We start from the raw sequence: 26,813 nt of genomic DNA, 5'->3' as shown, positions 1-26,813 counted from the left end.
TGTGAGTTCAATCCCTGGTCTTACTCAGGGGGTTATGGATCCAGTGTTGCCGTGAGCTATGGTATAGGTCACAGATGAGGCTCAGATCCCATGTTGCGGGTGTGGCCCTAGAAAAAGACAAAAAAAAAAAAAAAAGTGGATTCTATGAAGTTTCCTAGCCCTAAGGAAAGACAACCATGAGGACGAGTAGCCTCGTACAGTGGGTTAAGGATCCAGTGTTGCTGTGAACTGTGATGTAGGTCGCAGACATGGCTCAGGTCCCACATTGTTGTGGCTATGGTGTGGGCTGGCAGCTACAACTCTGATTTGACCCCTAGCCTGGGAACTTCTATATGCCTTGGACGCAACCCTGAAAAGACCCCCCCAAAAAAATTATCAGAAAAGAATGGTAGAGTATGAAGACCTTGAGCTCACCTCCTCCCACAGGCACACCAAAATTTCAACTATTTTCAGAGTAACTATTGATGAGAAAGATCTAAAGACTAGCAGAAAAGACCTTCTACAACTTAAGATATAAAGGGGGAACAACAAGTGGATAGAAAGGGCCAAGATGAAGTATGGGCAAGACCCATACTCCTGGGTGGATGGTCCACAAATGGGAGGATAATTACAGCTGCAGTGGTTCTCCACGAGGAGTGAGAGTACCAAGCCTCACATTGGGTTCCCTAGTCCTGTGCTCCTTGGAGATGTAAAGAGGAACCCCAGAAACTTTGCCTTTGAAAGCCAACAGGGCTTAGCTTGGGGAGAGCCAAAGAGCTGTGGGAAATAGACTCTACTCATAACAGATGTACACAAAATCAGGGGCACCAGAGTAATTTGAAAGGAGCCTGGATCAGATTCACCTGCTGATCTTGGAGAGCCTCCCCAAGAAGGTTTTCATTTAGATTTGATGGAGATATCAAAAGTTTTATAGACCAGAAAAAAAAAAGGAAGAGCTTGGCTCCATCAAACTAAGTTTACTAGAAATGATACAGGAACTTCTCTAAGTAGAAAAGACCACAGATAAAAATATTAACATTAATAAAGGAAAAATCTTATTGATGAAATGTACAGTAAAAGTACAGTAAAAGTGATAAAGCCCATGTAAAGCTAGCAGGAAGGTTAAAAGTAGTCAAATCATCTCTATTCATAATAAACAGTTAAAGTATGAGAAACTAAAGAAGTAAGACGATGTCAAAAATAGTAAATGTGGAGGTGTGGAGGAAAAATACAAAGTTGTTAAAATGTGTTTGAACCTAAGAGATAAGCAACTTAAAATATTCTATATACAGATTGCTATACATAAACCTCATGGTAACCACAAAGCAAAAATCTATAATAGATACACACACGGGAGAAAGGAATCCAAACATAACACTACATACAGTAATTAAATCAAAAAGAAGAGAACTTAAGAACAAAAATGAACCACAAAAACTCTGTGAAACAACTAATGAAATAGCAATAAGTACACATGAATCAATAACTACTTTAAATGTAAATAGAATAAATTCTCCAAACAAGAGACATTGAATAACTTATATTTATACACCACAACATTGTGTTAATAGCCATATATCTGCAAAAAAGCAATTCAGCACTTAAAACATCAGAATGATAAGAGTTGTTGGTCTTGGTAATATGATCACAGGCATTTTATTATCATCTTTACACTATTTTTCTGAATTTCTTCAATGAGCATTTTACCAGCACGTGCCACCCATGAGTTGGGTGATTTTCGTTGAGTCACATCACTCTTCTGAACCTCATTTTCCTGATCAGATGAGAACTAGCAACATCAATATCCTGCAATTAGTGTGAGACGAAAAACATTTAGGAAAAAGAACCTAACAAATAGAAAGAAAATGCTCATTAAATATTTGCTACTATAAATGTCAATGTTTTACTTTTGGGGTCAAGGGTTTTTTTAATGCTTCCCTGTTTGTCTTTAACTTGAAATCACCATTTTTTCATTCAAAAGTGATTAAATTTTAGCTAAGAAATTTCAGTGTTTATTAAACACGCAATATCTTACAATACCATAGCTTAGAAATAAAATAGTGCCTAGGTGAGTAGAAACCATTCCAGTTTCCACAGAAATGAAGATGCTTCCAGGGCCCCCTCATGTTCATGCCAAATAGCCCTCCAGAGACCACTAGCCTTATCTGGAAAGCAGCAGAGCAAGCACAAACCCCACAGAAAACAGGAAGCTCAGACCTGAGCAGCCTGCAGCTAGCACTAAAAGCCCAAGGACCCGCTAGACCCACCACTTCCTTCCCCTCCCATTTCAGGCCATGCCCTCTTTCCACTGACTTGGGGCACCCAGCCACTAGGTCCCACGTTCGTGCTTTCTCCTTGAGGTTATACAGTCCGGCAGGTAGACAGAATGTCAGTGCTGGAAGCATTTACCTTCCTCTCCTTCTGGGCTCGTGAGTTATTCCTTGACTCTTTCAAGTCTAGATGAGTGAACAAAGGAATTCTTTGATGTTTCTTACATTATCAGAACTTCATTGGAAATTCTCTTCTTTTACTTGCAGTTGGACTTAGCTTATCCAGAGTGGAGCAGTCCCAGGTATCTGTGTCCGCAGAAGTAAAGAAAAGTGTTGACATAAATTGCAAAATAGAGAGCACGAATTTTCCAACAGAAGCTGTTCACTGGTACCGGCAGAGAACGAATCAGGCTTTGGAGCATCTGGTTTACGTGACCTCGATAACAGTCCCAGCTCAAAACCAAATAGGTGGAAAGAGCAACAAAGTTGTAGCAAGGAAAAATTCTCAAACGTTCACTTCAACCCTTACGGTAAATTTCATAGAAAAAGAAGATGCAGGCATTTACTACTGTGCTGGCTGGAACTCACAGTACTAGAACTGTGGAGACGATCCATACAAGATCCCCTCCCTGGGTCCGTGCCCAACCACATCCTTGCCAGCAGTAGCAACCACACGCCAGGCCCTCACCCAAGCTTCCAGCCTCAGCCTCTCCTCTTCTGCAGCTTCCTGAGCTCTCCAGAAGTCCTCTTGGATCTTGCTTGCCCATTACCTTCCAACCGATCCCAGGAGGTGTGCTTTCAAAGCTTTATTTGACGCTATATCACTAGGAATTAAAATCTTGTCTGGAGAACGAGGGCACACAGACTGTATCACTGTCCCTCATCTCAATATTGAGAGGCTTGTATATGTGGGCAAGGTACAGGTTGAGAGAGGGCATTGCCATGCTCCACCGTTACCATGTTCATGAGACTGTTATCAGGTCCAGAATGAGAAGCTGATTTCCATAGCTTGCTCTGTCTCAGGCAACCACTAGCAACTGCAGTCCAGTTCTTTTGTGAAGGTACCTGATTATAAACACAGGGTGATTTCTCTGAGTTGTAGTTTCCATCTCAGTTAATTTAAAAAAAAAAAAAAACACACAGGAGTTCCCGTTGTGGCGCAGTGGTTAACGAATCCGACTAGGAACCATGAGGTTGCGGGTTCGGTCCCTGCCCTTGCTCAGTGGGTTAACGATCCGGCGTTGCCGTGAGCTGTGGTGTAGGTTGCAGACGCGGCTCGGATCCCACGTTGCTGTGGCTCTGGCGTAGGCCGGCGGCTACAGCTCCAATTCGACCCCTAGCCTGGGAACCTCCATATGCCGCAGAAGCGGCCCAAAGAAATAGCAAAAAAAAAAAAAAAAAAAAAAAAAACCAAACCACCAAAAAAATATATATCCAGTGCTTGCGCACATGGCATATTAAATAATGTCAAAGAAATGTTCCAGCGTCTAATTTTTTTGGAGTCTTACAGAAAAATAAAGGTCAGATTTCATACCCAAGTCCAGGATCGCCAGCAGGTCACAGAAAGATAGACATTAGGGCTGAACACAGCAGGGGTGTCCTTATATTTCTGAAGCGATGTTACTACAGCATAGAATTTAAGGAACTGGTTGTATGGAGATGAGAACTATTCCTGCCCCAGATCTAGATGTGTGCATTCATCTCAGGCTTTTCTTTCTAGATTGTGAGCCCTGTTACCCCTTCTGCTCAGCACTCAGAGACAGGAAACACCCATGAAACCAGAAGTGCTCACATCTGTAACAGATCATGAAGAAACACAGAGAACCACCCCATGCTATTCACCGCTTCTCCTGAGACACCAGAGCCAGCCTAGTTCTCTTGCCATTGGCCTGAGACCTCCTATCAACAGAGCCCTCACTTTCTTACCTCCTCGCTGGGATCCAGTCTGGTGATATGATGGCACTTCTGGAAGCAGTCGTCTTCTCCTTTTTCTGGGCTGGTGAGTTGCCCCCACCCCCAATGAGTCTACAGGAAAGACTAAAGAAGCTCTTTACTGTTGCCTGTTTACATGTCAATTGTTTATGAGAATTTCTCTTTTTTGCTTGCAGTTGGCCTTGGGATGTTAAGGTTGGAGCAACCTGAAATATCAATTACTGCAGCAAGACAGAAGAGTGCCCTCATAGCTTGTAAGGTGTCCTCTGAAAATTTTAACGACACATACATTCACTGGTACCGGCATAAATCAGATCAGGGTATGGAACATCTCATGTACCATGTAACAGTCTTTACTCTAAGCCACTTAGGAGAGAAGAAAAACAAACTTGAGGCAAGAAAAATTGCTTCCACTTCCACTGCCACCTTGAAAATAAATTTCTTGGAGCAAGAAGATGAGGCCACATATTACTGTGCAAGCTGGTTTTATCCACAGTAGTAGAATTTCTTAGATAACATCCTCAAGAACACAAGAACCACCTCTAGGTAGGTGCCACCCACATCCTCATATGGGCAACCGCAGAGGCTGCACAGCTGGGAGCCCTGCCTGAGCCTCTCATTACAGAAATCGAGTTTTGCACTTTTTTTTTTTTTTAACAATCCAGAGATTACTTGTAAGTTACACATCTCAGACTCAAAGAGGAAATCATCCAGTGCCAGGAAACATGCTGCTGATATTACATCTTATGTAATCATCACAACGTGGTTGCCATGTAATGTTCATTTTGTTTCCACGTAAATACTAGTAATTTGAGGCTTAGCAAGATAAAATGACTTTTTAAACCCCAAATCCCATGTGTCATCAACACTCTCAGGCCATACTGGGATGAAGGTGGGATGAGGTCCTTGTTCCATCTTCCAGGACAGGGGTTCATGTTCACTGTCACTGAGGGTTTGTGGAACAGCCTGGCCAGCGCACTTCCTTTGGCAACGCCTCTGATCTCCTGGGGACATTAGGTGATCAGACAAGAGGTGGATATTCCTCTCAGGATCTTTTTCCCTGGGAATCTGCTGAGAGGCTGATGAGCATCACAGAGGCCATTTATTCAGAGATGTTGCTCTTTCTCGGGCATGGTTCTAAATCCTTTGAGTATCAGTTTCCCAAGCTTGGGACAATCCGTTGACATTGATCACACTTTATACATGAGGAAACAGAGGCATGGATATGTACTTTCCTTCGTTGTCACAGTTACTGAAGGGGAGTGGAGGGCTGCTTTCTGACTTCAGCGTCTGTGTCTGTAAATCATGGTGTTTTCTTGTCTCTCAAACACAGGCAGTAGAAATGGCATCTGGTCTGCGGCTCCCACATGAAGAGAAACAAATTCTCATTCACTAAATTATTGCTAAAACTAATCAATTACTATTCTATGCTGTCTGGATTGCAGTGTTGTCTTCCTGGAATAGGAATTCCATGGCTGAACTGACTTTCAAAATATAAAACAATAGCAAAACATAAAAACAAAATATAAAACAACATAAAAGCAACGCAAAAAATCAAACAAAATCCAGAATAGAAGTTTCTCATTTTTCGAAATAACATAAAGAAATGCAAAATAATTATTTTCCTTTAGGGCATCTTTTATTAGGATACCTCCTAATAGGACTTCTACTCCTGACCCCTCTGGAATTCAGCCATGCTTATATATTGACATATTGTCTGTGACTGCTTTTGAGGTGGAAAGGTAGAGGCAAGTAATGAAAAGAGATTCTTTATGGCACACAAACCTTGAAACATTTGTTATCTGACCCACCATAAGAAAAAAAATTTCAAGCCCCTGCCATGCAACATGGGTTTAGGGAATGAGTCTGTAACTATTACTAAAATTCAAGATGCAATAAAAAAAATGATACAATTTATCACATCAAAACTAAAACAAAGCCTGATTAGTGAAAAGAAAAAGTTAAATCAAAGGATGAATGATGAACCATTAGAAAATATTTCTAGCCTGTTCAGCAGATGAAGGACTATTATCCCTAAAACGGAAAATATTTCAAAAATGGAAGAAAAACTTTTAAAATATCCTATGGGAAGTGGCAAGAATACATGAAAAGCAAATTCATGAGGAGAGATACAAAAAGAGCTCTTAAGGCTTTTAAAATATGCTCAACTTTACTTATCATAAGGTAAATGTAAATTAATACCATATTGAGATACCATTTCTCACCCATGAGGCTGGAAAGAATTTAACTCTGACAATGTATTTGGTTGATTAGGCTGAGGAAGGCAAAGGGCACCATTATACATTGCTGGTAAGAATGTAAAATACTACTTTCTGTAGGGGAATTTGGAAGTATATATATATATATATATATATTCTGAAACTTCATATATATTTACCCTTCAAACTAGCAAAAAACACTTTTAGGAATTCACCCTGAAGGAACATCTTCAATTATATAAAGATTCATATGCTTGAGGTTTTTCACTGTGTAAGCTACAAAACATTAGAAATTATATAAATATCCAAACACAGGAGATTAGTTGGATAAATCATGGAACATGCACAAAATGCAGTATTCTAACAGCTATAAAGTAGAGAGATGCAAAATATATGGTAATCCTCTATATGGGCAGTTAACAATTAGAAATTTAAAAAATAGTAGCACTTAAAATAACTAAAAACTTTTAGAATACTTGAGATAAATTTAATCAAAAATGTGACATCACATCCAAACCTGTTAAGAGAATTCATCAACTGTGAACCAGGACAAGTAGTTGTCTCCGTGTGATACGACAAAAAGCAATTGATTTCTCTTCTGTTTCTTTTCATTATGATCCATATCGAGTATATGCTCATTTTATAATAGCAAATAACAATGGCTTTTGTTTTTCTATTGTTTAAATTTTTATTTATTTTTTATATAATGTTCTTTATTTTTTTTTCATTATAGCTGGTTTACAGTGTTCTGTCAATTTTCTCTGTACAGCATGGTGACCCAGTTACATACACATGTATAGATTCTTTTTTCTCACATTATCATGTTCCATCATAAGTGACTAGCTTTTGTTGTTAAGGTATATTAAGGCACTCCTAGGGCATAGCATCTCTAAAGTTCCCATTTAATGGTCACAGTCAAAAAGAAGAGAATGTGAAATATCTTCTTTAGTTGGCTTATCTAAAGTAAGAGTAGGGTCATACTCAAGTAACCTCTCTCTTTAGCTTACATGTGTGATCGCCTGATACAGTGTAATGAGGGTCAGTGACAGTAGATTAGAAGTTACCCGTGAAGCTTATCATGTGTGGACCTTAAGCCTCTCCCTCCCTCCTCCCTCTCTTGCCTCCCCTGCTCTCTCTCACTCTCATTATCTCTGTTAGACCAGCAAAGGACTTTAGTCCTTTAACAAGGAAGGCTCCCTTACACCAACACCATTGGTTGGTAAAAATCACTCAGTAATGAGAAAAATCTGCTGATGAATTAGCAGACTGATTTCTGCAGGATGTTTTGAGAATTATTCTGAGTGCTTGCCCTGCAGTCTATGGTCTTACCTGGTGTGTTTGAGCACCACTTCCTCTCGCTGAATCGGCCCTCCAGTTTGCTCTGCACTCGTCTCATTACTCAATCACCTCTCCTGAAAAGAGCTGGCAGCATGTGGCTCCTGCCCCAGGTCTTTGTGGTGGCCTCCGTCTGGACATGTGAGTGGCTCTACCCGAGGGTATCTCATTCATTCCAAGGGACAGATCATGGACAATCACATCAAATCTTTCAGGAGGACAATACCCACATGGTCATTCAAACCAGGCTGACAAATTTCGCCATTGCCCTGAATTTGTCACGAAGACAATGTAAACAACAATCCCCATGCTTTTCATGAATAGAGAACAAAAGTATACTATGTAATGAACATCAAAATTTCATTAATTTTTCCTCTTGCTTTTCTTGCAGACACAAGTGGAGATATTCTAACAACACACCCCGTAGCATCCATTACCAAGAAAAGGGGAAATACGGCATTTCTTGAATGCCAAATAAAAACAGATACGTTAAAGAGGAACGTATACACACACTGGTACCGGCAGAAGCCCGACCAGCCCCTAAAACGAATTCTGTATATTTCCTCAAATGAAAATATTGTCTACGAGCAAGGGATTAGTGAGGAAAAATATGAAGCAAGAAAATGGCTGAGCAATTCATTGGTGAACCTCAGGATACACGGAGTTACCGAGGAAGATACAGGTCTGTACTACTGTGCTTGCTGGAATACACTATGGGGAATGACTCCACTGCCATTGAGCAAAAACCCTCCCGTGTCATTGTGTCATTGCACCTGTGCAAACACCCACCTCCTCCTTTCTACCTCCCGCAGAGGGCTTTCCTCATGCACATGTGTCCTGAGCAAGGTCTGAGCAAGTTCATGGAGCCTACATGTGAGGCTTCTTCCAGTTAAGTCACTTTATCATCCATTCTCACCTCTGGGGCATAGGCTGGCTTTTGCAAGTTCCCCAGATTGTCTCTGCTTCACCATCTGTAGAAGCCTCCTGGGAAGGAAGCCATAATCCAGTGCTCAACGTAATGTGTTGGCTTGGAACGAATGAATTAATGAATGGGTGATGGGAGATGCAAGTCCTTTTTAATGACGTAGGACTGGTTTCAAATTCCTGTGCACCCCCTTACTGATAACACGATCTAGGAGAGTTGTGGAATCCTTTATTTCCGTTTTCTCCATTTTAGGTGGGCATGGCGCCAACAACCACATAGGTGGCTTAGGGCGGAAGGAGGTTCACATAGGCAAGTTTCAGCACAGTGTGCAACAAGTCAGTGTCCTTTCCTACTAAGATTAAACCACTTCGTTGAGCCATTGCAACTGAAAGAGGAACATAGGACCTCTTTAAAATCACATCTTACATTGTCCTCCAAGCAACAGTACAGCATATAGCTTTAATGCTGAAAAATTAAGAATTGTGTCTAGGAAAAGATAGGGTAACAAACCAAGGGAAATTTTTTTCAGTGCCTAGTATCCTAGGCAAATAACTACAGTAATGGTTAGTATTTACCCAACTCTGAATTTTCTGTAAACTAATGATCTGTATAATATACAAACTTCTGCAAAACGATGTTGGGTTTTTACCTCATTTATTACTATATACAACATTTTCCTTCTAATTCTCATGACAGCCATACATAGCCACCCACATGCTCAGAAAATGTGGTGAAAAATCTATAACTTAGGGAGTGAAAATGAGCCCAAGGATAAGTGTATTTGAAGCAAGGAAAAGTAAGAGAGGGAGTTCCCATCATGGCTCAGCAGTTAATGAACCTGACTAGGATCCATGAGGATGCAGGTTCCATCCCTGGCCCTGCTCAGTGGGTTAAGGATCTGGCATTGCCATGAGCTGTGGTGTAGGTTGCAGATGTGGCTCAGATCCTGTGTTGCTGTGGCTGTGGCATAGGCCAGCCACTGCAGCTCCAAATCAACCTGGGAACTTCCATAGGCGGAAGGTTCGGCCCTAAACAGCAAAAACAGAAACAAAAACACAAACAAACAAAAAAAAAAAAAAGAAAGAAAAGACAAGAAAAATGAGAGAACATTGCTCCCCAGGTGATATTAACATTAACTTATAAGTGTTTTTGATGAGGTTGTCAGGCATCTGAAAGCTTCTTTGTACCAGGAACATGATAAAAGTAACACTACAGCAGATCTTGAGAAAGACTTTCATTGGTTCTAAAGCAAACCTTCCTTCCCCATCCCTGCCTCCACAGAACCAGGGCTGTCACTGCACCTCTTGTTCTCTCCGGATTCACACCCTACTTTTACTCATCACTAATAGTGCGAACCATGTGGATTTTCCTTGTGTCTTTGGCTTGGGTTTGTAGGTTGACTTTTCGCCTTTCTTGAATTTTCATTGTGTGTGTGTTCAGAGTCAAAATTTTAAGTGCCTTTGGTTGCCTTCCTTGCTTTTCAGATGGAGAAACCAAAATGAGAATTTCTCAGGATCAACTCAGCTCTACCCGAAGACTAGACAGAATAGTGCAGATAAGTTGCAAGCTGTCTGGGGTTCCTCTCAAGAATGCCATTGTGCACTGGTATCAACAGAAAGAAGGGGAGCCCCTGAAATGAATCCTTTATGGCTCAACCAACAGTTACCAGCTAGATGAGCCTAACTCCAGGTTGGAGACAATTACGAAGGACAAGGGGATCTTTTACCTGGTGATCAGTAACGTTGTCAAGTCTGATGAAGCCACCTACTACTGTGCCTGCTGGGATCTCACAGTGTCATAGAATCAGAAGGCACCTGTAAGAAAACTTTCTCTCTTACTTAACCCCCAACTCCTCTCACACTTGGGCAACCACAACAGACTCCCTAATTCTTTTAATTATGGGTTCATAGTTGTGAGAACAGTAAGGGCTCTTGGGACAAATTTAGTCCAGTGCCCACACTTCAAATGAGGAAGCTGGGGCCCCAGAGATGGCAAGTGACTTTTGCAAAGCTGGTTCACCATGGATGTGTAGGGCACACCTACATTTCAGATTCTCAGACTACTGCCTTCTCCTGCCACTCTAGGGGTTCGCATTGAACTCCTTTCACCACAATTGCATTTTTCTCAGAGGGAGCTATAACAATGATGGCATGCCTTCATAAGTGATGTCCCAAGAACCCAATCAGATCTGACTTGGATGAAAGTTATGTACCTTTTAGAAGGGAAAAAGTCAGCAGTGGATGAATTCCCAGCTTCATCTACCTCCTTGTTTTTTGGATTGTTTGTTTGTTTGTTTGTTTTTTGCTGTGGTGGTTGTTTTTTGCTGCACCCTTGGCTTATGGAAGTTCCTGGGCCAGGGATTGAACCTGAGTTGCAGCTGTGACCTACACCACAGTACCGGCAACACTTGATCCTTAACCCAATGCATGGGGCCATGGATTGAATCAACACAGAGAGAGTGCTGAATCCTTAAACCTGCTGCATGACAGTGGGAATTCCTACCTCTCTGTTCCCCACCACCAGCCCTGATGGATACTTACTCCTATCCATTTCCGCAGCTTCCTATCTGTTCTGAAATCCTCAATAATTGGAATAGTTTTCCTATTACATACATCAAGCATGGAGGCTGGTTTCTTCATGTAAATTCTTTGCCATTTACCTAAGAACCTACCCAAACAAGACCTAACTTTCCTGCTCTTCCGTCTGGGATCTGGGATCAACCCTAACTGGATGGTTGTGCACTTTGTCCCAAGTTTGGCAGCCCTGACCTGTTTTTCGCAGTTTTTACTGGCTAGACTTGAAAAATGACATGAAGAACAGTAATAGCAACAAAATCTATCCCCTTACAATATAGCTAAAATACGTCGCTTCTTGTATTTCTAAGAGGTAGCCAGGATAAAATGATTGACTCTAATCCCATTCCTTTATTGTTGGAGGCTTGCCAGATATGCATGTATACAGACCATAGTGAATCAAAGAAACTAGACGGCACTTGAAAAATGATGCTAATCTAGGCTTGCAAAATATATAAGACTTTCCCAGATCCCTGGGGGAAAGGGAGTGAGATGGGAAATGTACATTGTACGAGTGGCTGCTTGAAAGCAAGTTGCCAAATACTCCAGATGTTGCTGATAGAAAGCCATTGAGATCCTTGTTCTCATGACCAGAACCCTAAGAGAGTTGGAGGAAAGGGCGTAATAGCCTTGAGCATAAACAATATAATCTTTCTCTGGAGGGTTAATCATTTATAGCATCTATGAATGCAAAGGGTCTGTGCCTTGCATATCTGTAGCTTTGATCAGTAACATTGTAAATGACATATGTGATTCTGTAGGTACAATGAAGTAGAAAATAGCAAATAAAAGTCATGATCTGGCTCAGAGGATTGCTATTGCCTCTCGAAGGTGGTAGCCCCCTGATCCCCACTCTATTTCTCTGACTCTTATTTTTTAAATCTATGCCACCGCTGACTTGGGACCTGGGTTGACAAGGAGGTCTCATCACTTTATTTCCCCCCAAACTTTCCTTTTTCAGTAAAGGGCAAAGTTCTGTGATTTAACACCATGACAAGGATATTTTGTCAAAAGATGATGTTTTCTTGACTTTCCATATCTTTGGTTTTCTATGAGATTGAGGAAAAAAAGAAATGAGAGGATGTGACAGTTCTTGAGGAGTCTCCCATGATATGAGACCTGAAAGGAGAAGACAGGAGACCCTGGGAACTTTGGGTTCATCTGGTCGAAATAAACCACAACCCATACCAGACCCTGTGGTGTGCTGGCTGAGAATGGAATTGGCTGTCAAGACAGAGCCCCAGGAGTTCCTGTCATGGCTCAGCAGAAACGAATCTGCCTAGTATCCAGGAGGATGCAGGTTCAATCCCTGGCCTCACTCAGTGGTTAAGGATCCGGCACTGCTGCGAGCTGTGGTGTAGGTTTTCAGATGTGGCTCAGATCCTGTGTTGCTCTGGCTATGGTGTAGGCTGGTAGGTACAGCTCCGAATCAGTCCCTAGCCTGAGAACCTCCTTGTGCCGTGAGTGCAGCCCCCAAAAGACAACCACCACCACAAAAAAGACAGAGCCTCAAACTAAACCTCTTAGATCCAAGGCAGAGAACTTCCAACACCACCCCCCAAATCTGACTTAGTGCAAGTGTAGAAACTCATATTTTCCAGCTGACACGTGCAGGGTAATAACCACTTAATCCTAACAATAATTATAATATGAGATTCATAACTTTTGATTATCGGCCAAATTAAGTTGTTGGTGGTCAGCTGTGAAATCATTATCACACCTGAAAAAGTGGGGGCAAAACTTCAAGCAATTTATTTGAAACTTGTTCTTTACTTCACTTGCTTCTCATTTGTATTTTTATGAATTCATTCCTCACACTGAAGTAGAATTTAAGTTGCCTTGGTTGGTCACCTCCGAACGTGGTAAGTTTGCATGTGTTACATAAAGCAGGCTTATAAGCAAAATTATTGATTTCTTGGTCCTACGCAGCACTCAGATTTTTCCATTCTTCCAAGAAAGTGAATTCTCTGTTCCCAAACGTCTGTATCATCGCTTCTAGACACATTAGCTCATGCTAACTTTAGAAACGTGCTGAGAAAGAGATATTATCACCTCCCTTTTAAAGATGAGGAAACTGATGCTCTGAGATGTACTGAAAGACACATCGCCAGGAGTGGAAGTGGTAGAATGTGAATCTGATCTTTTTCTTCACATTCAACCTCCTTAATGTAATTTGATTTATCACATGTGAATTCTTTAGAGATCCTGACATGGCTGTTAATATTTACTGCACCCGCCCTTCCATCCAGCCCCACTGTCACTACAATAACCTGGGTCTTCGGATGCCTCTCGGTGGCTTATGGCAACCGTCTCTGAAATGTGTCTGCTCTGCTAGGATTGCTCCCCTGACCAACCCATTTTTCTGCTCTTACATTATCTTCCTAAAGCACAGATCTGATCATGTTGCTTTCCTTCCTAAAACTTTCAGTAAGACCTCATCATTAACTCTTATTTTTTAAAAAAAAAGCTTATTTGAAATACTGTAAAAGGTAAACATTCTCCTTGTGAAACATTAGGTATTAAATAAAGGCATCTCCTCTTCCCTTTCCAAGTTCGCCTACAACTAACGACCCAACTAGTTTCCTACTTGAAATAAGGAATCCACCAATTCTTTGTTTTCATTTTTTTAAAGTTTTTGGTAGTATCGTTTATTTACAATGTGGTGATAATTTCCGGTATACAACGAGGTGATTCAGGTATACATATACCCACATTCATTCTTTTTTCAGATTCTTTTCCCATATAGGTTATCACAGAATATGGGGTAGAGTTTCCTGTGCTATATAGCAGGTCCCCACTGGCCAATCAAGGAATATATTATTTCAAAAAGAATCCTACAAATTTCTTATTTTATCCTAGGAAAAACATAAGTTATCCTAGAACTTATTTTCTCCTTTGACACTGCCTTTGTAAAACTCCTGTTGCTCAGTGCTAAAAATGGCTTTATGAAGAAAGCAAAACTTTTCACATTTCTCAGTATATCTTGACATAGTTACATTTTCAGTTACTGAAGAGTTTCCTCCTCTCAGAAATATATCCCCCAAACACTAATGGAGCAGGACTGGTGTTTGTGAGAACAGAAAAGCCTGCTCTTTGATGCAGTCTTTGAGCAGTGTCAACACAACGGAATACCTGGAAATTAAAAAAAAAAAAAAAAAAAAAAGCCTTATTTCTCTGAATACTTTTCCTGGTAATTTAGAAACGTGTTAGTTGACCAGCTGGCACTGATCTTTGCTTTTTCTGCTTTTATGATTCCCATTTCCTACCACTACTTTTCAATGATTACTCCTTTGTGGTAGAAAGACACTTTGGTCCATTTAAATGGATGGACCTGAGGAAAATTAAATATCAGATGCCATGAAGCCTATATTCAAGGACTTTCAAAAGAACCCAGGAGATAAAATTACCAGAAGAAAGGTTTAAAACTGCTAGTCATGTCATGAAGCTAGGAGAAGGCTAAGGTTTTTATAGGAGCTTTAACCAGTGTGATAGCTCACGCTGGATCAAGATATTTGGAGAGGGGACTAAGCTCATAGTAACTCCCCCTGGTAAGTAACATTTTTTTTCTATTTTAACTTAGTAATGAAAATGTGACAGATGTTTTTTGAAAAAATAGTCTAGGATCCCTTTTATCTGAGTGCCACATTCCTGGCCTCAGCATATGGAGAGTAATTTTGCACCTACTGGTCATTGTACCTGGAAACAAAACTATCTTGTAAATGGCCTTTTCACTTCCCTGCTTGTACGCAGTTGAAATGCTACTTTTAGAAATTTGACTTATCAAAAAACAGTAGACTCAGGCTAGAAATTAAAGTGCTTTGAGGACCATGTCTGTAATCCATTACTGTTAAGTTGTTGGTTCAAAATGCTTTTCTTGTAGATGGGCTTTTAAGGGAGAAACGCTTTTCTTATTTATCTCTTTTCTGTAGTTTTAGATAAACGCTGTCCTCTTTTCTCCCCAAATCCAGAAAAATTTATATTATTGATTTTCATCTCATCTTTAACAGCAGTGCAAAATAATTCCTAAAGTGAATAATATAGAACATCAGGACTTTGATCCTGGGTCCATCACCATCTGTATGATCATTCTTTAGCAAATAAATTTTGATTCACTGGTTATTTATACTTTAAAAAAATATTCACATTATGCAAAATAGTTGGAAAAATTAAATTTTTATATTGAACTTATCACTGTTAACAGTTTGATATATTTCCATTCATTTATTACATCTGTGTAATAACTATCTCAAATGGATGTTGTGACAATTAAAAGAAATTAAAAATGAAAATTACATACCACAACTGTCGGAACATGGCTGATGATTTAAAAAAAGTCAATTCCTTCTCCAGAATTCAAATTATTATTCATTTACCCATTGGAATTCTTTATGATATCAGGAGTACTTTTAAATGTATTAATTACCATCTAGTCTTAGGTCATTTTAGAACAAATTGTCACTACTTAAAAATTTGCTCAGTTTCTATATAATGGTTACCTGCTTCTAAAAATAGTTAAGATGTAATAAACATTATCTTAAATATCATTAGCCTGAATATAGTGACCTCTCATTTTCCAGTTGCACTATCTGTAAGTAAAAAAAAAGTTATTACTATTATTATTATTGCAACTTGAACATATACAATTATATGGACAGAGATAAGGGTCAAATATCCAACTGCAATATTTGATTTATTTAGATTAAATTTATAAAGTTAAATATTAAATTAATACAAATATAAGTTGAGAAATACTGCTTTTTTGCCCACGTAGTTTGTAAAAAATTTTGTTGAGAACCTAAAAAGGCATTTAAAACATCTACCTTAGAGCAACTTTCTAAGTCATCTCAGAGCCTCACTATTTTGTGATCGCCGTATGATGATACCATTGTATATTTTACTCAAAGAAAAAATTACCCATTTATGAAATAAAAGGAAAGCATTCCTAGAATTTATTCTGTTTTTCTATACTCATGCAAGGTAAGCAAAATTGTAGAGATTCAATCCCAAGTAATATTTACTAAATAATATGAATACTCCAAAACCAGCTTTATCTGCTTTCATTTCATGTTGACACATTGTCTACATATGCTTTTTGATCAAAGCAGAGTATTAGAAGAGCATCTTTTAATATGACAGTTTGGGAGTTCCCCTTGTGGCTCAGTGGTTAACGAATCCAACTAGGAACCATGAGGTTTCAGGTTCCATCCCTGGCCTTGCTCAGTGGGTTAAGGATCCAGCGCTGCCATGAGCTGTGGTGTAGGTTGCAGACGCGGCTCAGATCCCGTGTTGCTGTGGTTCTGGTGTAGGCCAGTGGCTACAGCTTCAATTCGACCCCTAGCCTGGGAACCTCCATATGCTGCAGGAGTGGCCCTAGAAAAGGCAAAAAGACAAAAAAAAAAAAAAAAAAAAAAAGACAGTTTGCACAAGGACTGAAACATAGTCAAACCCTTTTTTATGAGGGATAATTTGGGGGAAAGAAAGCCTCATCTTATGTCCTGGCACTTTTAGTCTGAATTTTGTATGTTTTTCAACTATATCATAGAACTAGGATTTGCAAACATATTCTCCTATTTCTCATGTCATATCATAGTTAGACCTTACTAAATTATCAATCCTCAGGGTGTAAAAGGTAGCAATCTATAATGCACAAACGATTTGTCATCTATTCAAACTTCTTGCTTCCAAAGTCTATTTGAGAAGACCTGAAACAGAAAACACACATACAGGCAGAACACATAATAAAAATAGAAGATCAAAGTCACAAAGGGAAAAGAACAAAAAAGGCCATGATGATCTAGCAAGGAGCATGGGATCAGATTTTATGCTCAAAAATAGGAGCGTTATATGTGTCGGGTCTAGCTCGATAAAAAGAAGTCAATAAAAAGGAACAAAGAAAGTAGGAAAATATGTAGTGGAGTACATATTTTTTATTAAATGATAAAATGGAGCATGTTTTGGTCTCATGAGATTAAAATATCACATTGGACCACATAATCAACACAAATTTCTAATAGTCATGATGATGATAATAATTATTACTATAATCTCTTATTTCCATGCTATTATAAATCAAATCACTTTTCAAATCTTGTTTTCTTTTGGTCTCACTTCAGCATTGGTAGGGATGTTAAACTGATTTACATTAAGATCATTGCTTTCAAATAAATAAGGCTTGGGCTTACTTGATTTGTTTAGCCATAGAACTTGTTAGGAGCAAAATGAGCCAGAAACAGAACCCTGGTTTCTTGAATCAGAGGCTGTTATACTTCCAGCAGGATCTAAAGAAATCAGAGGAGCTAAATTTGTGTAAAGTTTTTGATATAGATTGAATCACTGTGGCCTGATTACGTAAAAGTCTTCGGAGATGGAACAAAACTTGCTGTTACAGGTAGGTATCAGAAGAATGCAATATTTTTTTAAAAGTTTTTAGAAGGAGGGAAGAAACAATTACTTGGGAATAATGGTTAAGGATATTTAGAAAAAAAAGCAGGAATGTGATGGTATCTAGAAAACTTAGAAGAATTTTAAAGCAAATACTTATAGTAAAGGACAGCAAAGATACTAGTGTAAATACGGTAATAGGAGTTCATTTGTGTGCATGTGAACTTACAGAAAGTGCTCATATGTATGTGTTTGGCCCAAGGCTGAAGTGTGTTACTATAGGTAAGTTTTGTGAGTTGATACATTTGCTCTTCTAATGGGGAAAGTGTGTTGTCAAGGAGCCTGGGCTTTGGAGTCAGGCTGACCTGGAGCTTCAGGTCCATCACTTATGTCTTATCACTTATCACTGCTTATGTGGACTTAGAGATTCTCTGGCCTCAGTTTCCTAATCCATAAAATGGGATAACAGTATGAATCCAGCAGTGGTTGTATTGGAGTTGAATGAGATAGTTTGAATTGGCGTAATGGCTAAAATGTGATGGGTCCTGGATAGATGTCCTACACCTACTAAAAGAGAATTGTATGCAGTACAGAGAGTTATTTGAAGCCTATAACAGTGACAAAACAGATATTCTCCAATGTATATAGTTGCATTTCTAACTGTTCAAATGAAAAGTGTTATCACTGGCCCCTCATGCAAAAAGATTGAATTTAGGTGTATTTTGTTCTCCTTAGCGGACTTTTATCTCACTTAGCAAGAAAAGTGAGATTAAAATGTGTGTTTTTAAAATTTCTGTTGTTGTTCTATGTTCTGAAACATAGCTTATGAATACTTTATGACATAGAACAAAAAAATAAATCTTAATCCCTTATCTTAGTTGATATCATTTCTACGTCAATATTTATTGGTTCTAAAATTTATAGCCAGTAACTTTGGCTTCATCTTTATCAGAAAAAAAATAAATTCATAAAGAAAATGGTCAGGATGTAAGGTCACTTAAACATAGTTAGAAAAAATAAATTAAAAATCTTATTTAAATATAAATGATCTGTATTTATTTTATTAAAATGTGACAAGAAAAAAAGTAGAACATATAAATCAAGATCAACAAAATACATATACAGTTGGAGAAATATTAACTGTCATTACTATTATGAATAAAATACTATTTGCACTAAAAGGGAGATGTATAAAATTAAAATAAGCACATTGTAACATAATTATATTTACAATATGAGTAAAAAATCAACATTGTTTGTTTGTTTGCTCCCTGATTTAGTATAAAAGTCAGGAAATTTGCTGCATAGGCAGAAATTCTCAAGAATATTTCCCCCCCCCTTTTTTTTTTTTGCTCAAAGGAGAAACATAGTTCTCTCTTAAGAAATTTCCCATTGAATTATTAAAGTAAATACAAACTAAAAAAAAAAGTATCAGTAAAGCATTAACGTTTCAGCTGAAAATTTAATTGGAATGGATTCTAACATTTATAATTTCAATCACTAGGTTAACAATAAATATATAGTCAAGTAACATTCCAGCATTCAAGTGACATCCTTTGACGTTATGTCTGCAAGAAAACTCAGGAACCATAACTTTTAACATTAAACTAGGGAGTTCCTTCTGTGGCACAGCAAAAAAGAACCTGGCTGGTATCCTGAGAATGTGGGTTTGTGCCATTCAGTGGATCAAAGGATCTGGCATTGCCATGAGCAGTGGTGTAGTCGCAGATGCAGCTCGGATTCCAAGTTGCTGTGGCTGTTGTGGCTTAGGCTGGCAGCTGAATCTTCAATTCAACCTATTTGACCCCGAGCTTGGGAACTTCCATATGCCCTGGGTGCAGCCCTAAAAAATAAAAAAAAAGTGAAATAAAATTAAAAATAAAATTTAAAAATAAAATAATTATATATACACTTTATTCAGCATGTGTAAACAAAGAAATAGTTGAGCTCACAAGCAGTACAGCAGCCTAACAGGATAGGCTCAAATTTGGGGGGAGACACTCAGAGCCCAAATATGGTGAGTTTTTAGGAATTCTTGTCATGGCTCTGTGGTTAACGAACCCATCTAGTAGCCATGAGGACGTGGGTTCGATCCCTGGGTTAAGGATCCGGTGGTGCCATGAGCTGCGAAGTAGGTCACAGATGCAGCTTGGATCCTATGTTGCTGTAGCTGTGGTGTAGACTGGCTGTAGCTCCGATTCCACCCCTAGCCTGGGAACTTCCATATGCTGGAGGTGCAGCCCTAAAAAGACCATACAAAACACACACACACGCACACACACATATACTGAGTTTTTAGTGAGTTTTTAGTCATGTTTCAACTTCAAATGAAATTCCAAAATAAAATGTGTTCTTGATGAACATTTTCTAAAACAAAACAAACTCTTGTAAGTACATTACTTGGTAAGATATATTTAAGAGCATTTCTGAAAATAATATATTTTAATAGAAATATTGGAAATATTGATATTTCACTTCTAAATTCAAGGCACTATAAATAACTTGGAAGTACAGCTTTAATATTGCCCTCCTCAAAAATCCAGTGTATTTCAGACATGGAATTGAGAAGTTGTACAAAATAAGAAATCAACGAAGAGAAATTCTTCACTTGAGAACTGGGCATGGACTCCCATTGGAAGCTGAATTTCAACTTGATAGATTGTCAAGTGAAGATGGATGTAGATTCCCATTAATACAAGCAACTGCATGTTGTTTAAAAAATGATATTCCTTTCCTGACATTTATTTATATAGGAATTAAATATGGTGCCTTTCAGAATCAGTTAAATGAAGAGTGAGTTTCCACAGAGCTGCAGAACATATGTGGAAAAGAGAGCATAAATTACAAAACATGATGAGATAGGAAAGGGAAGTTGTTTAGAAGTGACCAAAGATTCTGACCTGTAAAGAAACCATCAAAGTTACCTGGTCTTCTCCCCCATCCCCATCCCTGCCACCACTCTCATCCACCTTAAAACGGCCTCTGCTATGATAAAACAAAAGAGGTTTAAGAAAAGTGATGTGTTCATGAATGTTGCAAGTATAGATACAGGGCAGTTTTAAGCCATATTCCAACTGAGCAAATGGACAAGAAGCAAAGATAAGGTGTGAGCCAGCCTCTGCTCCTGAACAGCTGTGACTCTGGGAAAGTTATATCACCTCTCCAACATCTCTTCCTGTTGAAAATGAGAACTATAATAAGAACCTCACCACCTACTGTGGATGAAAGGCTGTGGTGAGAACTATTTCAACGGCAGCTTTGCTTCCTTTCACTATACCCTAGGTTGTTCCAAACCACACAATATTTATGCTTCTCTAATAATTCTTTTCAATTCTATTCCATTTCCCCCTACAGATAGAAACCTTGCTGCAGACATGTCCCCTAAGCCCACTATATTTCTTCCTTCGATTGCTGAAATAAACCTCCATAACACTGGGACACATCTTTGTCTTCTTGAGAAATTTTTCCCTGATGCTATTAAGGTATATTGGAAAGAAAAGAATGGCAATACGGTTCTGGATTCCCAGCAGGGAGATGTCATCCAGACTAACGACACGTACATGAAATTCAGCTGGCTGACGGTGACTCAAAAGTCAGCAGACAAAGAACACATATGTATCGTCAAACATGAGAATAACAAAAGAGGAACTGATCAAGAGATTCTTTTTCCTTCAATGAACAAAGGTATGTGATTATAAATTTAACATAATCTCCCAGAACTCTTGTTTTGTTTTTTTAAAAAGAAAATACCCCACCCTTTCTGTCAAGTATTAATGAAAAACAAATATAAATCATTCTTAATTTTTTTTACATTTAATGGTGGCATAAATATCCTACTATTTCCCCATAGAAATAAAATTATATTGCCTTTGAAACATAAAAAAGAAAAATATTTACTAAACCATTTTCAACTCATTTTATTTGTTTATTTATATATTATTTTATTTATTTATTTATTTATTTTGTCTTTTTGCCTTTTCTAGGGCTGCTCCCGCGGCATATGGAGGTTCCCAGGCTAGGGGTCGAATCGGAGCTCTAGCCTCCGGCCTACACCAGAGCCACAGCAACGCAGGATCTGAGCCGCGTCTTCGACCTACACCACAGCTCACGGCAACGCCAGATCCTTAACCCACTGTGCAAGGCCAGGGATCGAACCCACAACCTCATGGTTCCTAGTTGGATCTGTTAACCACTGAGCCACGACATGAACTCCTCAACTCATTTTATTATCTAAAATATAAAGGTCACAATGATGGATTTTAGGGTTGTTGTATAGATTAAATGAAACAATGTATGTCAAAGTAAAATTTAGCACTAAAAAAATGACAAAGAGATTTTATTTTTGATGCTCTTACTGTATCAGTAATAAGAATAATTATACATCTTTCAGGAAGGTTCTACTAAGCAAGCAAAGTCACTCTCACTTCAGCCTCACATTACTCCTAGTATAACCCAGTAACAATGAGTTATTAAATGACAAAATAATGTTCATATGAGGGAGCCAGACTACAGTTCAATAAAAAGTAGAATAATTTGACTACCATGGTTTTATTATGTCTTAGGTTTTTAAGGTTTGTACTTTATATGCCACATTAATGTAAATTTTTGTACTTAAAGATTGGATGAATCTAAAATGTACAGACTTACTCCCATGCTACATAATGAATGCATTTCCTGCCATCAGTCAATACCTCTCAAGAAACTTTTATTTCAGCCCCAGCAGTTGTTTCTTAGAAGTTTTTGTTTGTTAAGATGAAAGATAAAAATATGACGCGGAAGCACAAATCAGTAAAGCGATTTTGGAGGACCTCAACCTAATCCAGCACAAGGTTTTGAACAGCTTTGATGGTGAAAGACAATTTAGGACACTCACAGATTTTAGGAATAAAAATTGTTACTTTTGTTTTGACCCCAATCCATGTGTGGTAATAAGGTATTCTTCTTTATCTTATAATGAATGCATTCACTGGAAGGAAAAGAAAGGGGTCTGTAAGACCTATGAAAGTCAGTTCTTAAGTATATTTTAACATCTAACGTGAGTGTACTAAGATTTTCATTCTAGGGATTGACTTGAAAGTCTATACAGCTACAGCCTTCCTCCCTGCCTGAGAGTAGATTTAAAATCTTTCCTGAGCTGAAGGCATAGAGTGAAGATGCAGTCATCTTGGACACATCTTACCAACAGGTGCACAGAGTAAATAGATCTAAGACACAGACGCTCCTCACAGACACAGTATTCTGGCAGCCTAATGCTATGGCAGTGTGATGCTGGGATGCTGAGTGTGGTTCCTCGGCCATGCCGCTCTTGTTGCTGGGGGTCCACACTGTCTCTATAAAGCCTGGCTGCAGAACCAACACTACATGCAATGTTTGCTTTTAGCCTTTTTTTTAATAAAAGTGCAAATTCTCTCCAGATGTCTTTCCATTATTGAAAACAGGTATTAATGTAGGTCTTTTGTAAAAGCGAAGTGACATAGAGCAAATTTTTGAAAAGTGAGAGATGCCTGTATCTTAAACCCATTTTTTAGAGAAAACCAAAAACAGATCTCCTACAGGGCATAAAATGCCATACTCAAACCATACCATGTAGACAAGAACACATCTAGGAGAAAAAAAGATAAGCCATAACAACCACTGTTGTCTCTACTTTCCTCCATCAAAGAGTCTATTATTTTTAAAAGACATTTTGTCTTTGTGTGAATGTTTGCCTTTTTTTTTTTTTTCATTGTAGATAAATACAGCACTCACCTTAGGTTTTATATAGTCAGATAACTAGAAATATGATTTGGTCTATCTTTCTATCCTGGAAAGCATTGCACTGAAATGCTGAGCTACCATAATAAATATTTCATCTCTTTTAATCTCCTGCAATGTTCCTTTGATGCCGACTGCCATCACTGCTGTGACTCCTGGCAAGTTACTTACCCTCTAATCTTTACTCATCCTTTGTAATATGCATTCTCCCCAACATACAACTCACTCCAGGGTCTCTAGGGAGTTAAAGGAGATAATTCATGTCAAGCAGTTAAGCTAGTGCCTGGCCCAACCATATTCACTCAATAGCTATTAGCCTCATTAATATTTTTATCCGTATGCTCACAAACACCACAACTACAGAAAATCACATACATGAGTTGGGGATATCGAAGATATGCATGATTTGGAAAGGTATGGCTGTTTTATTTTGACTAGATGGGGAATTTACATAAGCCAGACCCCTTCAAACATGAGACTCTGTTGTGGATTCTAGGACTTGATGAATTTCTTTTGGGAACATCCCTCGATGTTAGAAGTGGGTAGTGAAGATGTAGAGCACACACTTTTACTGATTATTTTTCTCTTTGACAAGTATTTCTTGAACACTTTAATTGGGGTAGACACAGCACCGAGCTGTAAATCCAGAAAGAAAATAAGTCGGTCTTGCATATTACCCTTGAGTCATGATTTAAAAGAAGAAGAAGAACAACAACAACAACAAAACAACAATAACAGTTCCCACCACTGCACAGTGGGATAAGGATTTGGCGCCATCTGTGCTTCAAGCATGGGGATCGATCCCTGGCCTGGTTCAGTGGGTTAAGGATCAGGCGTTGCTGAAGCTGTGGGTCACAGCTGTAGATTGGATTTGATCCCTGGCTTGAAAACTTCCATATGCTGTGAGTGTGGGGGAAAAAAAAAAGAACAAAGGTATACCCTCTATGAACTTCAACATCTTTATGTGCAGAAAACAATATGTGAATTAGATCTACTGAGTTATATTGGCTCAAACCATCTATTCCTGGATTTGTAGGGCTCTTATTTTTAATGTTTCTCTTTTCTCTTAGCAGATTCTCCCTGTCAATCTGTGTGTACCTATATACCAGAGACACATATTGCCAAATAATAGATACAGAGAATTCATTAATACTTGCTTTTATTTCTTATAGAGGTCACTACAGATGTTTGCCTGAAAGATACAAGTGGTAAGTTTTTATATATCTTTGCCTTTATGTCATGCTATAGCATTTTTCTATCGTGCATAAACCTGACTTTTTAATTTCATGGCTGAAGATAGAAAAACCAGATTTTCTGGATGTTACAGAATAGATGGTGATATCTTAAGTCCATCCGTCTTTTCTGGGAGTGATCTTAACACAGTAAATGTTGGTTGGGTATGAGATGATTGTAAGTGAGAGGTGCAGCGATAGACTCTGAATTATTTCAATACTGGCTTCATTCATTTGTATGGCTTGTGTTTTTAATGACTGACAAAAGGTGATATCAAGTTGTGGATTTTTTTGTCTTTGGTGATTGATAGCAGATAATAATAGGAACTGATACTCACTAGAGCTTCACATACAGAAAGTGTTTGCTGTGCTGTGCATGCATATTCTGTTTACTTCTCATAGTACTCCTATACGAGGTGGTACAATATTCTACCCACCCCCCCAAACACACATCATACAGATGAGGGCAATGAGCTACAATTAATTAAGTCCCTTGTACCAAGTCACACAGCTGGATCTGGGGATTCAGTCCAGTGCATCTGAATCAGTGGTTCACACACTTTCTCAGTTCTCTATTCCTCCTCTAAGATATAGATATAAAGCAAGAAATCCTAAATCTAAGGCTCTCAAGACGTGATGGACATAAGGGTGGGGGTATAACTGCTCGGGTTTCTGATTATCACAGACTGAACTTTAACCCAGTTCTTTTTCTTTAATTTTTTTTAAAATATAGAAGTATAGTTAATTTACAATATTGTGTTAACCTCAGTTCTTTTATTATTGTTGCATGAATGTGGATAAATTACTTACATTTTTTTTTGAGCAATACTTTTCCTCATCTGCCAGTCGGGAACCTACCTCAGTTATTGAAGACATAAGGTCCTAAATGTGGAATGTCTCCCATAGGGTATCCATTTGGCTGGCACAGAATCAGTACTCAGTGGTGGCTCTTTCTTCCTGTGTGGACGATTCTAAGTGAATTGAGAGGCACTGGCTCTGGCCCTGCTGATCCTTCCTTAATGCTCAGTATTGGGGTCCTGGAACTCAGCTAACACCTTAGCTGACAAAGGGCAGTGAGTCAGGAACACATCATCTCCTGATCCCTTTCCACACCAAGTGTTAATTATTTTGGAGTTTGGACTCTGTAAAAATGAAGCATGGAAAAGGGAAATGTCCATGGGAAGAGACTCAGCCTTGTGATCCATTGAGTAGCCAGACTTATCCATCTTAATTGTTATTTTTTTGCTTGATATTTTATAATTCTTGCAAAACTTCAGGGGAGAATAGGTGCAACGATCCTATAACATCATAGCCAAAATAAGAGGCATTCAAGAAAATACAGGTGACTGAGGCATGAGCTCCTAAAATTTCAAAAGATTTGGGTTAACCACTTTATTCCATTTTATATAATGCCTTTTTTAAAAAAACCCACCCCCACCCCAATGTGAAAACCACCAAAAATCCATGTACTGTATTCTCTGTGGGAATTTCATTGCATGCACAACGTGTAATGGCTCACATGCTCCTAACTGTAACATGTCTTCCATCATTATGTCTTAACCTAAAGGAACTGTTGAAACTAATCATGTGACTTCTTCTAGGTACAATGCAACTGCAGCTCACAAACACCTCTGCCTATTACACCTACCTCCTTCTACTCCTCAAGAGCGCCCTCTACTTCGCCATCATCACCTACTGTCTGTTTCGAGAAACAACAGTCTGTAGCGCCTGGAAGAGGTCCTGACAGATGATGCCACCAAGGGCTCAACTTTCCTTCATCATCATCTCTACAAGTGTCTGTTGAGGATCTAGCAGCACTTCCTTTCTGGGTTTGGCTTCTTTCAGAGAATGTGTACATCTTTGTATTATGTCATCATTGTGTAAGGATTTTTCAAACCACTGGTCAAACAGACCCTTGCACTGCATAACAAGGAATTCTGCCATGACTCCGGGCAGGGCTGAGGGCTGGTCCCCGGGAGCCTTTCCCACCACTGTCCCTCAGTGTCATCAGCTCCTCCGGCTGCCTGAGTCCTCTTGCCTCGTGAGCACACACAGCACAGCGCACAGCTCCCCGTCTCCTCCCTCAGGGCCCCCACCCAGACCACAGCCATGACCTTCCCTGTACACATCTGGAGCCCCCAGCTTAGCTGCTTCAATTCTGTTCTCTGGTTTTCATAATAGGCATAATCAATTAAAAAGATATTCAAACTTCA

At 38.9% G+C, this 26,813-nt stretch overlaps 1 protein-coding gene and 1 gene segment (V, D, J or C); both read left to right on the top strand.

The window, feature by feature from the left end:
- Positions 1-2,244: 2,244 nt before the first annotated feature.
- LOC102158125 (T-cell receptor gamma chain C region C10.5) lies at positions 2,245-26,813 on the top strand. 5 transcript variants are annotated; one of them, XM_084977508.1, is made up of 6 exons: positions 2,245-2,408; positions 2,517-2,838; positions 14,726-14,781; positions 20,969-21,298; positions 24,541-24,576; positions 26,202-26,813. In XM_084977508.1, exons 1-6 carry the CDS (start codon positions 2,366-2,368, stop codon positions 26,342-26,344), a joined length of 930 nt encoding a protein of 309 aa, XP_084833634.1. In that variant the 5' UTR covers positions 2,245-2,365; the 3' UTR covers positions 26,345-26,813. The 5 variants fall into 5 exon arrangements, with proteins under 5 accessions (XP_084833634.1, XP_084833636.1, XP_084833638.1 ...); XM_084977510.1 differs by lacking the exon at positions 14,726-14,781 and adding an exon at positions 17,589-17,621 and having other exon boundaries at positions 2,290-2,408; XM_084977512.1 differs by lacking the exon at positions 14,726-14,781 and adding an exon at positions 17,558-17,621 and having other exon boundaries at positions 2,320-2,408.
- LOC146400095 (T cell receptor gamma variable 9-like) lies at positions 7,575-12,090 on the top strand. The segment is given in 3 exon segments: positions 7,575-7,876; positions 8,127-8,417; positions 10,145-12,090. Coding segments are annotated over 3 exon segments (603 nt in total).

Source organism: Sus scrofa, chromosome 9, assembly GCF_054392235.1.
Source record: "Sus scrofa isolate SSC_HxYL_T2T_F1_AM1 chromosome 9, Sscrofa_HxYL_maternal_Yorkshire_Landrace_v2.0, whole genome shotgun sequence".
In the NCBI taxonomy this organism is placed as follows: Eukaryota; Metazoa; Chordata; class Mammalia; order Artiodactyla; family Suidae; genus Sus; species Sus scrofa.
This window is presented reverse-complemented; position numbering and strand designations above follow the sequence as displayed.

Coding starts and splice junctions, on each gene's coding strand:
- LOC102158125 (XM_084977508.1), top strand. CDS start 2,366: ATGTCAGTGCTGGAAGCATTTACCTTCCTCTCCTTCTGGGCTC. Junction 2,839..14,725: donor TGTGCTGGCTGGAACTCACA/GTACTAGAACTG, acceptor CCAGTGTGATAG/CTCACGCTGGATCAAGATAT. Junction 21,299..24,540: donor TTTTCCTTCAATGAACAAAG/GTATGTGATTAT, acceptor TATTTCTTATAG/AGGTCACTACAGATGTTTGC.